The sequence below is a fragment of the Crocodylus porosus genome, unplaced genomic scaffold, assembly GCF_001723895.1.
Source record: "Crocodylus porosus isolate Cpor-Errol unplaced genomic scaffold, CroPor_comp1, whole genome shotgun sequence".
In the NCBI taxonomy this organism is placed as follows: domain Eukaryota; kingdom Metazoa; phylum Chordata; order Crocodylia; family Crocodylidae; genus Crocodylus; species Crocodylus porosus.
Genome location: NW_017728906.1, coordinates 58,889,068 through 58,900,574, shown reverse-complemented (window position 1 = coordinate 58,900,574; position 11,507 = coordinate 58,889,068). Strand labels below are relative to the sequence as shown.

Below are 11,507 nucleotides of genomic sequence, written 5' to 3'. Positions count from 1 at the left end.
ACCACACCAACATTTCCACTCCAGTTCAGCAGCTGGCAGGTAACTCATTCAAGCCCCAAATTGACCTGAATAGTAGGATATTTGTCCATCCATCCTGACCCAATGAAACAGAAAGAAGGCATAAACTTCACTGAACATGCTTCTGCTTGCAGCCATTCACTACACCAGGTGGCCTATCAGGCAAATGGAAGAAAATGACAAAAGCCTCTACAGTACGTTAGAAATCTACATTCAAAGCACTGGGGAATCATGCAACAATGGCATTACCAAACACCTGAGTGCAAGATGTGTAAAATATTGACACTCAGAAACAAAAGGGAAACTCAATAGGAGGTAGAGTACTTAGTAGTTGGAAGAGAAGAGCTGGCACACATGAGTTGCATGCAAAATGGCAGGTTTAGGTCTGAAGCAGTACAGCTATTCCAGATGTAAAAGGCTGGCTCTAGAAGTTTATGCAGGGGTGCTGCTTGCAACAAAGCAGTACCAATGGATTTTTTTTTTTTTTTTTTTTTTTTTAAAGATAAGGATCTGAAAACTGAGTATGGGAGTGGTTCTGTATGTTGGAAACAAGCATTGGAAAGGAAGAAAATTAGTTTCAGAGGAAAGAGAAATTTGTACATTTTCCCATCCTTAAAATATACAAGGGGAAAAGACACTGGGGGGCAGGATGCATAAAAATAAAGGGATCATGGGAATGTTGTTCAGGGAGAAAAGCTGGAAAGTGGCAAGGATGAATATGGGGCCAATAGAAGGACAGGAAACTGAACACCTACCACCAAGTGCCTCCAGGGCAGAACAGGAAAACAAGCGGGAGGAGCTGAGACTGCTATGGAAAAGGAAAACTGCAAGAACCATAAGCACTGCCACCTTGTAACATTAGGATCATTATTAGGACACCAGAAGCCTCCACGTTGCTCCAAAGATTGGAGATGAGGGAGCAGAAAGTCACCTGTGCCCTAGCCCATCCACAGCTGTGACAACCAGAACTCAGAGGATTTGATGATCTAATCCATCATCACCAGCAAAAGTTATACAGTCACCCACCTGCATCAGACTCAGTTACATCACGCACAGATGAAAAGGATTAGCTGTGCTTACACTCAGCTTTGCCATTGAGTTCTTTCTTCCTGTTTTAGACCAGCTTTCAAGAAACCCTGGTGCATACAGCTGTTAAGCATTAGGGTATTTTGAGTTTCTTAACATTGTAATAGCTTTGCAAGTAGGTGCAAGTAGTAAAAAGGCAGCAAGGTAGTTCCCTGGAGAGAGTGGAATGGGAGATGATGGAGACAAGAAAGAAAAAATTATGATTAATGCAGAAAAGAAATAAAGGGATGAAGATTGTTTGAATTTTGATAGTTGTCTGAAAGGTCATCTCCTTTCCCTTTGGGAGATATTTATGTACCTTATCATCCTAATACAAGACTGCTGAATCAAGCTGTCACTTACGGAACAGTTCAGATGTCTAAAATAAGAGTGGGAAATTCTCTGGTTATCACCAGGTGCTTGAGAGGATTACATTTTTTATACTAAACTGCCCATAAGTGTTCATTAGTTTTGTGATCCTGGACCAGAATTAATGCAGGAAACCAAATTCCATAACACAGGTCTGGCAGTAGTATTGTCCCAGATGGGATACATGGCAGACAAAGACTCTTGTAGGTGTCTGTGCACTCCCAGTTTGTTGCTACCTCTTTTTCAGCTCCTTTCTCAAAGGCCTCTCACTTGTGTGCAGCTGAAGAGTAGCTGACAAGAGATTTAAGGCTTTTTAGTATTAGATTGTGGTTTGGGGCAAATCTTTGGAGCAGTTAAACATTCACTGCTCTGTCCATTTCACTTTCTACAGTCACTATAACTAACAAAATTGAGAGTCAAAAATCAGTCTATGCTTTCCTGGTTTATGCTTATTCTCCATGTCCGCTTCACTGTTGAGTTAAGCCAAATGCTTTTCATGCCAGAGGAAAATGTATTGCTCATTTGCCACGATTGCTGATATACCTGGTAAATAGCATAATGGGCTTCTGCACAGCACAAGAGCTGTGGGTTTTCAAATGTAAGGCGTAAAATTAGCTTCCTAAAAAATATTAATGAATCAAATAAAGAAGTGGCCGTTGATGAGTGCATGGTCTCTTTGGCTGAAGTCAAGAGGCACTGTAGATGCTCAGACAATTTTTATTTAGATATATATTAATAAATGTAGGAGACTGACTTCCAGCACCCAGATTTGAAAATGTTGGGTTATCCATTACTTATGTAAAGCTTCATATACAAAGCATTCAGCTCCAAAGACAGAAGAGATCATGATTAACTTCAAGTGAATTCAAATAGGCCAGGCAACACTTGTGAATACTAATAAAGGATAAAATCTGCAAGATGTTCTTGTCTGTGCTCAGTATTTTTTATCAATAGCAATGGAAACAGTGAAGACATTTAACTTAATTGAATTTTTCTTTTCAAAACTTTCATCAGTATTTTCAGCATGGCTTCTTAGAATTTGCATGGAGGGGACATCTTCAACATATCCTCTGTCTATTGTTCCAATGTTTTTAATGAGTGAGGGTTACTTTTACATCAGAGTGATCAAGCAATAGGATTCTTTGCCTTCTGTGTAATTTTATCTGCACTTTCAACCTCCTCTCATTCAAAGAAATGAGTCAGGTCTGATATGCAAAGATGTGATCTAAGTCTACATAGTATTTAATGTATATAGAATCATAAAAAAGTAGAGCTGAAAGGGACCCAAAGAGGTCATCTAGTCCCATCTCCTGTTCAAGGCAGAACCAGACCAGCCCTGTCTAAACCATCCCAGGCCAATGTCTGTCTGACCTGCTCTTAAAAACATGCAAGGATTTTACAATCTCTCCAGATAATCAGTTCCACGGCATAACCACTCTCAGAGATAGGAAGTTCTTCCTCTCCAGGCTTTTCTTGTCTTGTCCTCTGCAGCCAGAGAAGTTTATCACTTCTTCTTCATAACCACCCTTCACCCTTCAAGTGGCTGAAGACTGCTATCAAATCCACCCTCAACTTTATCTTCTTCGGACTAAACAATGTCAGTTTTTCCTACCTTTTTCACGTCATGTTTGCTAGAATTCAAATCTCTCCTGAAATATGGTGCCCCAAAGTAGACACAGGATTCCCAGTAAGGTCTCACCAGTGCCGAATACAGCCAAATTGTTTCCTTTGTCTTGCAAGAGACTAGTTAATGCACCGTATTGTTGCAGGCAAATAGTTGTCCCACAACTATTAAAGCAACGTATTGACTATAGCTGACACATGCTTTACCTGACACCTAAAATGTGGATTCCAAAGAGGTAAGATTGTGAATGGGCTGGTGGTACGTGTGCAAGTCAGAGGAGAGTGTATATCACCAACAATAGGAAAATGTACTTAATATTGTTTGTCAGCAGGGCCAAAAGTCTGGGCAAATAAACTCTAGCATACCAACCACTCACATTTGTTATTTTTGCCAAGTCATTTTAAACTCCTGGTGCCTCAGGGCTCCTATACACGTGCAGAGAGGCTGCTCCCACATGCTGTAATTACAGCACATTGGAGCAGACTCAATTAATTGAATCTGCTGGAGAGTGGCAATTACTGCACTCCAGCAAGCTCCAGCATCACGCTTGAAGGCGCTTTAGTTCAGAGCCCCACAGCCATTTTTCAGCATGGGGACACTGATACACATGATGCTCTAGGCACATTTAATTAGTGCAGCTCAGTGTCCCCAGATGTAGAAGGAGAGAATTCTATAAAGCACAAATAGCTTTAGATGCAAACACAAAGCATCTTCGGCAGTGGAAGGCAATCAATCGGCTTTCTATGCTTCATCGTTCCAGTTCAATAGGGACCAACCTTTTTGGGAAGAGTGCCACAAATTCACTCTGCACCCTCTTTGGGTGCCACTCCAATCCCCTCCTCCTGCCTGATCTCCTGCTCTGCTTTCTGCTCTCTGCCCTATCTGCCTCGCCTCGCAGAGGCTGCCCTTACTACTTGTGGCACAACTAATCCCAAAATACACTAGCAGATGGCACCACCAGTGCACATTGTCTACTTAGGCCTCATGTTCCCATTTTCAACACAATCCATTTTAATTAGACCTTGAATTCAGTTTCCCTGAGACTTTACAATGAATATGGACATATCATGTAATAGATATTAAATTACATATAATACATATAAATTATATATAACTTTTTGTGTATCAGTGTCCCCTATATAATGCTTTATATAGATATGTGTGTATATATACATACACACACACACACACACAAGTATATATATTTATGGCTACTTGCAGGAATGAAGACCCATAGCGGATAATGTGGTAAGGGCCAGACTCCCTCACCAGTTCTATGCCATACAGCGGAAAGCTAGATGTGCAGAGCTATGCACTTGCACAAGTGCTGCAGAGGAAGAAGCTTTTGCTTCATCCAACCATAAATTCCCTGTGGTACAGTCAGACCTGCTGTCAAGACAATGTTCCTGTCCCAGAGGGGAAGTCGGAGGCAAACTTCCTCTGAAGTTGCCCCATGGACAACACACTGCTGCCTCCTGCCCCCTTTTGAGGTGCAAGCAATAAAAGGTTGGGCTGTAGCCCTGTTCCTTGCCTCATTTATTGCTAGCAAATCTGCAAGGCTACGTATAATCTAGGTGACAGCCCTCTGCAAGCAGGATTGGACCCTGTGTCAGCTCCACGTTGGGCCCAGTGCAGCCCCCTCCCAGACCCACTCACTGGGATTGTGCCCACTCTACCCCCATGCCCACCCATTCGCACCTGCTGGGTTCAGGCCACAGGAATGAGCATCAGAGCCAGGGCCCTGATGCTATACCCACCCTGTCCCCCACACTGGGATCAGGTGCATATGGCCCAGGGCTCCCCATGGGTGCAAGAATTTGGCAGTAAGGACAGTGCCACTGTTTCCCCCCCCACACAGCCAAGCCTTTTAGACCCATGGGGAGTCCCACAGGCCAGCTAGGGCCTGAGGGCTAGGGATTAAGCACCCCTGGTTTAGAGAGAGGTAGTTTGCCATGGTTTAGTCTGGGATGATCCTGCCTTGAGGAGGGGGCTGGACAAGATGACTTTGTGAGGTCCTTTCCAGCCCTACTTTCCTGTGATCCAACCAGAAGGATCTGTGAATATGTACCACTGAAAATACCAAGTGAGCCAGCTGCAAGTCACTTTCCCTTTGTCACTGGAACAAGTGAAATAAGTGGACACACAAACCTATATTTCAAGGAGTTTATTTGTTAACTAGTGTGACTGTTCAGATATTTTTACATTACTCTGGGATACATCCTTAGTTCTCCATGAACGCTACAAATGTGCAGGTCTTCCACTACTATGCACCTTGTTCTGTTTGATGGGTTGGTTTCTCTGTCTTGGGAACTGTTGATGATGTCCTTAAGACTACAAAAACAAAATCTACACAAAAGGGGTGCAGCTGGAAAGGAGGCAAACTTGATTTATAGTTGGATACAAAAATGAGGCTACAGTATTGGGTAGCCAGTTTAACTCATTACTAAACGTAATAGAGAAAGACAGTGCCAGCACTGGATTGCAAGCAGGGAGCTAGACAGCTCTCAATCCACAGCTCTAGGACTTACGTTTCTGGAAAGCCAGAAGTTTGCCTGACCATTTGATCCTGCCCAGCTTCAGCTTCCAACCCTAGGTTCTTCTTATGCTTTTCTCCACTTGAGTCATAAGAAACCAGTCTCTCTCCCCATTACATATACACTGTAACCAAGTCATCCACTAATATTTTGGTGGGCTGAACAGACCGAGCTCCACTCGCACTACAGGGAGTCTTTTCCAGTCTCTGAATCATTTGTATGGGTCTCTTGTCAAAAGTTTTTTGTTTGGTTGACTGACTTGTCCATAAAAATGACTCAACCTTTTCAGTCGTTACTTTCCAAGCTAGTACCCTGTTCTGTGGCAATGGCTGCATTTCTTAGTCCTAGATGCAACACATTTCAACTCAAGTTCTTATAACACTTTTTTGTTTGTTTGTTTGGCCTGGACCCAGATTACCAAGCAATCAGTCCAACTCTACATGACTGTTTTTCTTCATCACCGTTTACTGTTCCACTAATCTTAGGGTCGTCCACAAACGGAAACAGCAGAGTTGTATCAACTTCAGGATCACTGACTAAAGTGTTGAACAGCAGAGAGCCTAGGACGCCACTAGCAGCAGCAGGGGTGTGTGTTGGGGGCAGACAGGGGATGAGAAACGCAATGCATTCTGGTATGCTGGAGAACTGACAACCCACACAGATGGAAAGTGGAACGAAACAATACAATCAGTACCTGCTCCTGATATTATTTTGTCACACTTGGGAGCATTTCATCTCACCTGTATATCTATAGGTAGCCTTTTGAAATGTCTTTGTAATGATTCAGATACCCTCGGGCACAGGCCAGGATTTGCAACCCAGCCACCGCAGCAGGATGCCAATCCCCTACTGCAAATCTAGCCATCCATGCTCTGTACTGACGGCTGCTCTCTCAGCACACCATAAAGAAGCCTCCCCAAAAAAGATGTGCTGGCATTTGGACTGGCTAATTCAGCAGCACATTTTGGGGGAAACATCATTAGAGGGCAACAGAGCAACCCTCTACACAAAGCAAGGAGGGCTGGGATAGCAAGGGGAGATAAGCTGGCTCCTGGTAAACAGCAGAATGGATCTGGCAGCCGAACAGCAGCAGGGTATCAGAGCACCATTAATAAAACACAAAAGAGATCAGATCTTCATAAGCCAGAGCCAATCTCTTGGCAAGCTGGGTCTTGCCCTGAGGTTGCTGAACCCTACCCACCCTTCCTTCCGCCCGACTTCAAACTAACATGACTAAAACACCTCTGGTTTTGTCTGTACCCAAACTGCACATCTCCATAAAAGAACAGCTCCTCCTTTTCCTTTCCATGGCAACATTTTTAAAAAAAAATAAATAAATAAAGGACTCTAAGCTACCTTCCATCTTCCTCAACACACAGCCTGTCATTGGTCACAACCTAATCTAGGTCTATTCCTGTGATCCATGCACCCCTCTTATTTTTCTCTAAAACTTAAGCAGGTTTTTGAGTCTTCTTCACACTGGAAAACTGCTCCATATTTCATGTGGACATAATATTTTTTCTGCTGTTTGTAGTAAAAGCTGTAAAATGTTATTATGCCATTATGACCAAGCACAGATCTATTCTATAGCCAAGGATTCCGTCTTCTAGCAACAGAGGTCAACAGACTTCATGTGTGTTGGAACCTGTCTGGGCCTGAGAATACTGCTGGTCTCCCCAACCCCGCTAACTGATCCAAGAGCTGTTCAACAGATTCGTTAAGCCCTACAGAGAGAGATCAATGCTGTTCTAAGTGGCCTTCACACAGGCTTTATCTGTTGCAGTACACATTCTGGTTTAAAGCCTCTTGCCCACTCCCTTGGTATTTACTCAGGAATTTGCCTCATGTGCCATCTTGCCTTTGCTGCATTACAAAGCTAAATAAAAGAGTGCATGTGCACAAAAAGAAGAGCGGGATCCTGTGTACAGGGGTACAAACTTCACGTCTGGCAAGGTCATTTTGTGGGGGGTGAAAGAGTCGGAGGTTGTCCTCGAAATGGAATAGGAAACATACATCAGACTCCTACAGCAGGGCTCTGCAATTACCTTACAAAATTCTGTCTGATGAAAGATGCACATGCAACAAAATGTGCCCATTGTGCCACCCTCCTGTTGTTGAGTAGTGTCCTTGAGAACCTACAATGTGACTTGGACAAGAACTTGAGTCAGGTACAGGTATACAAATAAACCAACAGAATTACACTTGCAGCCCTCATTTTGGAAAGCTTTCCTGTATCAGGGAAACAAGTAGGAAGAATCAAAGGTGACAGTGAAGCAAAAGATAAAAATAGTGGCATTTTGACAGTATCCTTTTAGAGTTTTGATCAGTGATTCTCAAGCAGTTGACAGGAATCCTGGGGTGACTTAAGATCCTTTTAAGGGTGTTGCAGGTATGAAGAGATTAGCAGATAAATGAAGCAGACAAGTACAGGCTCAGGCTTGTCCCTGCTTATACAAGCCCCTACCTGCACTACCAGGCTTCTCTGCACGGAGGTAAGCATTGTAATATTTAAATTAGTTTTTGAAACTGGGTGCCATAATTTATAGGAGTTATGAAGGGGACTATGAGTCCAAAAAAGATTGAGAACCACTTTTCTAGATTATGTTTTCACCCTTCTATAGCAATATGAAAACTGGCTTTAAAAGCTGTGCATCTTAGCTATGGAAGTTCTAATGGGATGGGACTGCAGAAAGGGTCGGGGGGGTGGAGGGCAGAAAGCAGCACTAGGCTATCAAAATGCCTCTCCAGCTAGAGGTATAAATAGCAGTAAATGATTTTCATTTTGAATATGCCTGATGAATTCCAGATTATTACATTCCTAATCAAACTGCTTCAAAGGGCAGGAATGCCAACACCAACATGTTGCACGCATGAAGCATGAAGTTTTCGGTGATGGCTCCTCCAAAAGGTAGCCTTTTGCTAGGCTGCTGCAGGGGCATTCATTGCTTCTCTGGTTTCCTTCATGGTTGCACTGAAATGTCGCTTCCCATCCAAATACAACATGGACTCTGAAACAACAGGAAGAAAGAAAAGCTAGACACATTAGCAGCTCAATACCAGGCAACAACCCAAGAGGTCAAGCAATCTGAAAAGCATTAATAATAATAACAAGATGCATAATACAGCAGGAAGGGGCATATAGATTTCTACAGATTAGAGATGGTCGGTTAAGTGTGGCCCCACAAGCAAGAGAAGGATAGGTCTCCCTTTTCCCAGGAGAGGGATACTATTTAATTCAGTGCATTAAAATTGCCACCTACCACCATATGTTTTTGGCACAATCTGAGGAACCTCATTTTCTGACATAAATGTGAAATGGAAGATGTTGGTTGTCTTGTGTTCCTTGGTGTCTGTGTCATAAACCTCACTGTGTACTCTTATCTGGATATAGTTTTTTTCTGTATAACAAACCTATTAGATAGTAAAAGCAGAAGTTATAGTTATTAAATTACCTTGGGTACTAAATAAATCAAGTGACTTTACTCTACTGCCTAACACTACAGATCACCGTCTCTTTCACAGCTCATTGTTCATCACCAGCAACTGATACTAAAAAGGCACAAAATAAAATATAGACTTTACAGCTCTGAAGAGAAACCAACTCCTACCTGGGCGGAAAGTAATAATAAGGATCCAATCTCTACTGGTCTCTGAAACATGATGTCATCTACCGACACAATGAAAGGTCTTGAACCTCTGGGAAGAAAGACACAAATTGTAATCAAAAGCATCTCATGTTTCAGCACAGCCTGAAGCAATTTCACCTTGTGTCTTTACTAAAGGAAGCAGCTGAAATTGAGACACTTAAATACATAAAAAGGAACTGTTTAAGAATAATACCAGGGCACCAAGAAGAAAATAAATAACCTGAGGGAACATCTTGCCCCTCTGTACTGACAAACTCTTAAACTACAGTGTTGGTCATCTTTTTCTTCTCACAGGCTAAGTGACACTGTATCAGGGAGCCAAAAAGCACAGTAATACACCACTTACAGCAAAATGTCTAGATCTCACCACTTAGACCCCAATCCTGCAAATGCTTACAAACACGTTTAACTTTAAAGTACATGCATAACTGCACAGACATCAGCAGGGCTGCTCACATGCTTACAATTACGAATGCACATAAATGTTGGCAGGACTGTGAGCCCAGTCAGGTTTTCTAAGAGCAAGTGACAAGAAGGTAAAATTCAGAAGTTGTGCATCACACAAACTATAACAAGACCCAATACCTAGAAGAACTCACATTCAACATTTTTAAGCAGTATGTACATCTCAAGAACCTAACTGTAATAGTTCAGAGAGGTACATTAAAGATAAAACAGATTCCATCAGTTACATATTTTTCTGGATGGCAGCATCGTCTTTAAAATCAAAGTTCTAGAATCAAGAATGAAAAATTAAAAGTTCTTGGTGAAAACAAAAGGCGTATGTCCTGTTAATCATGCTAGGGGGAACAATCTACTGTAACAGTTACTGTGCAGCCCAATACAACACACATCCCACAGTTCAGAATAGCCATTTAAAATCCCAGCACTTTCCCACTGTCTGGATGACATCCATTCCAGATTCACTGCTCAACTGTTACATTTATAATTCGGCTCCCCCCTGCAGCACTGATTAAATGCACACAAAACACTCTAGGACTACACAAGTAGGAATGCAGTGCAAAACTGCGACTCACCCATAACTGCAGGCAGTAGCCCATCCCAGCTCAAATGCTTTTCTCATCAGAAAACCACCAAAGATCCTATTGAAAACGTTCCGCTCCTTTATTTAGAAACACAAGCACAATCAGCAAATGGACAGAAACACACATATATGCACTATCAGTCTGGGAGTGAATCCTGTCACATTCATCTGCTTTCCTGTTATAATATACATAGCATATATATATAAATTGAGTATCTGTGAGAAGTAAAGCACTATTAAAACATGTACAAAATTAAAATGACTCTGCCTACTTAGTTCAGATAGCCATAACCCACATAACTCAACACATAAAGTAAAGATATAAAAACTAAAAGCCCATCTTCAATGCTTTATGGAGTGATCTCAACCTGTGTCTTTCAGTTTTGCATTTGCATGGCTGGAATTGTACACCTGTTGAGCCCTGCAGCTAAGTGCTAGTAACCTTTGGGCTTACATCACACAAATTCTGTGCCCAGCTCCTGTATGTGCATGCTAATTTGAGAGAGAGGTCATAAAGGATGAAGAGGAGACATTAATAGAACCACTACTGTTCCTGGAGAGAACATTCAAAAGAAAAGAATAGAATAAGACTCCAATGTCTTTGGGTCAGGAACTGCTTCACTGTTTTATAAAGCACAAAGTATATTTCAGAGCACTGTAAAATAATAAGCAGGCATATCGCTTTATTATGAAACTCTAGAAAAAAAGCAAACTAATCACAGCTGCACCTCTGGGCATCTTTACACATGTTCCAGGGAGCAGTTTAATTACAGAGACTCCAAAAACTGCTCTAATTAAAGCACCAGCAGCACCTCATGTATTCAGAGTCCCCGCACTTCAAAATACCAGTGGGAATACCTTAACTAAAGCTCGTTCATCCAACTTTAATTAAAACACCTCCACTGCCATTTTGAAGCACTGAGACGCTGAATACATGAGATGTGGAGGCTGCTATGGCACACCAATTAGCATGCTCCAGCAGACTTGATTAACTGAGTCTGCTCTGACACACTGTAAATACAGGGCATCAGAGCAGCACCCCCACATATCTACAGGTACCTTCTGTGACTCCAAGAGCCAAGTTGATCACTGATTTGGGGCTTAGTCTAATTCCCATTAACATTAATGGAAAAATAAGAAGTGTGGCTCAGGCCTGACTTCACCTGCAGTTTGTCAGGCCTGATCCTATACAGTTTCACTGATTA

General features: G+C 42.2%; 1 protein-coding gene across 5 annotated transcripts in view; it reads right to left on the bottom strand.

Moving 5' to 3' along the window:
• Nucleotides 1-5,436: 5,436 nt before the first annotated feature.
• ACOT9 (acyl-CoA thioesterase 9) overlaps nucleotides 5,437-11,507 on the bottom strand; it is a 33,929-nt gene continuing 27,858 nt past the window's right edge. For all 5 annotated transcript variants that reach the window (XM_019529168.1, XM_019529169.1, XM_019529172.1 and 2 more), the window contains 4 exons: nucleotides 10,295-10,380; nucleotides 9,219-9,306; nucleotides 8,871-9,021; nucleotides 5,437-8,618 (listed from right to left, as the gene is read on the bottom strand). In XM_019529168.1, coding sequence (XP_019384713.1) covers nucleotides 8,530-8,618; nucleotides 8,871-9,021; nucleotides 9,219-9,306; nucleotides 10,295-10,380 — 414 coding nt within the window. In that variant the 3' untranslated portion in view covers nucleotides 5,437-8,529. The remainder of the gene's footprint in view (nucleotides 8,619-8,870; nucleotides 9,022-9,218; nucleotides 9,307-10,294; nucleotides 10,381-11,507) is intronic.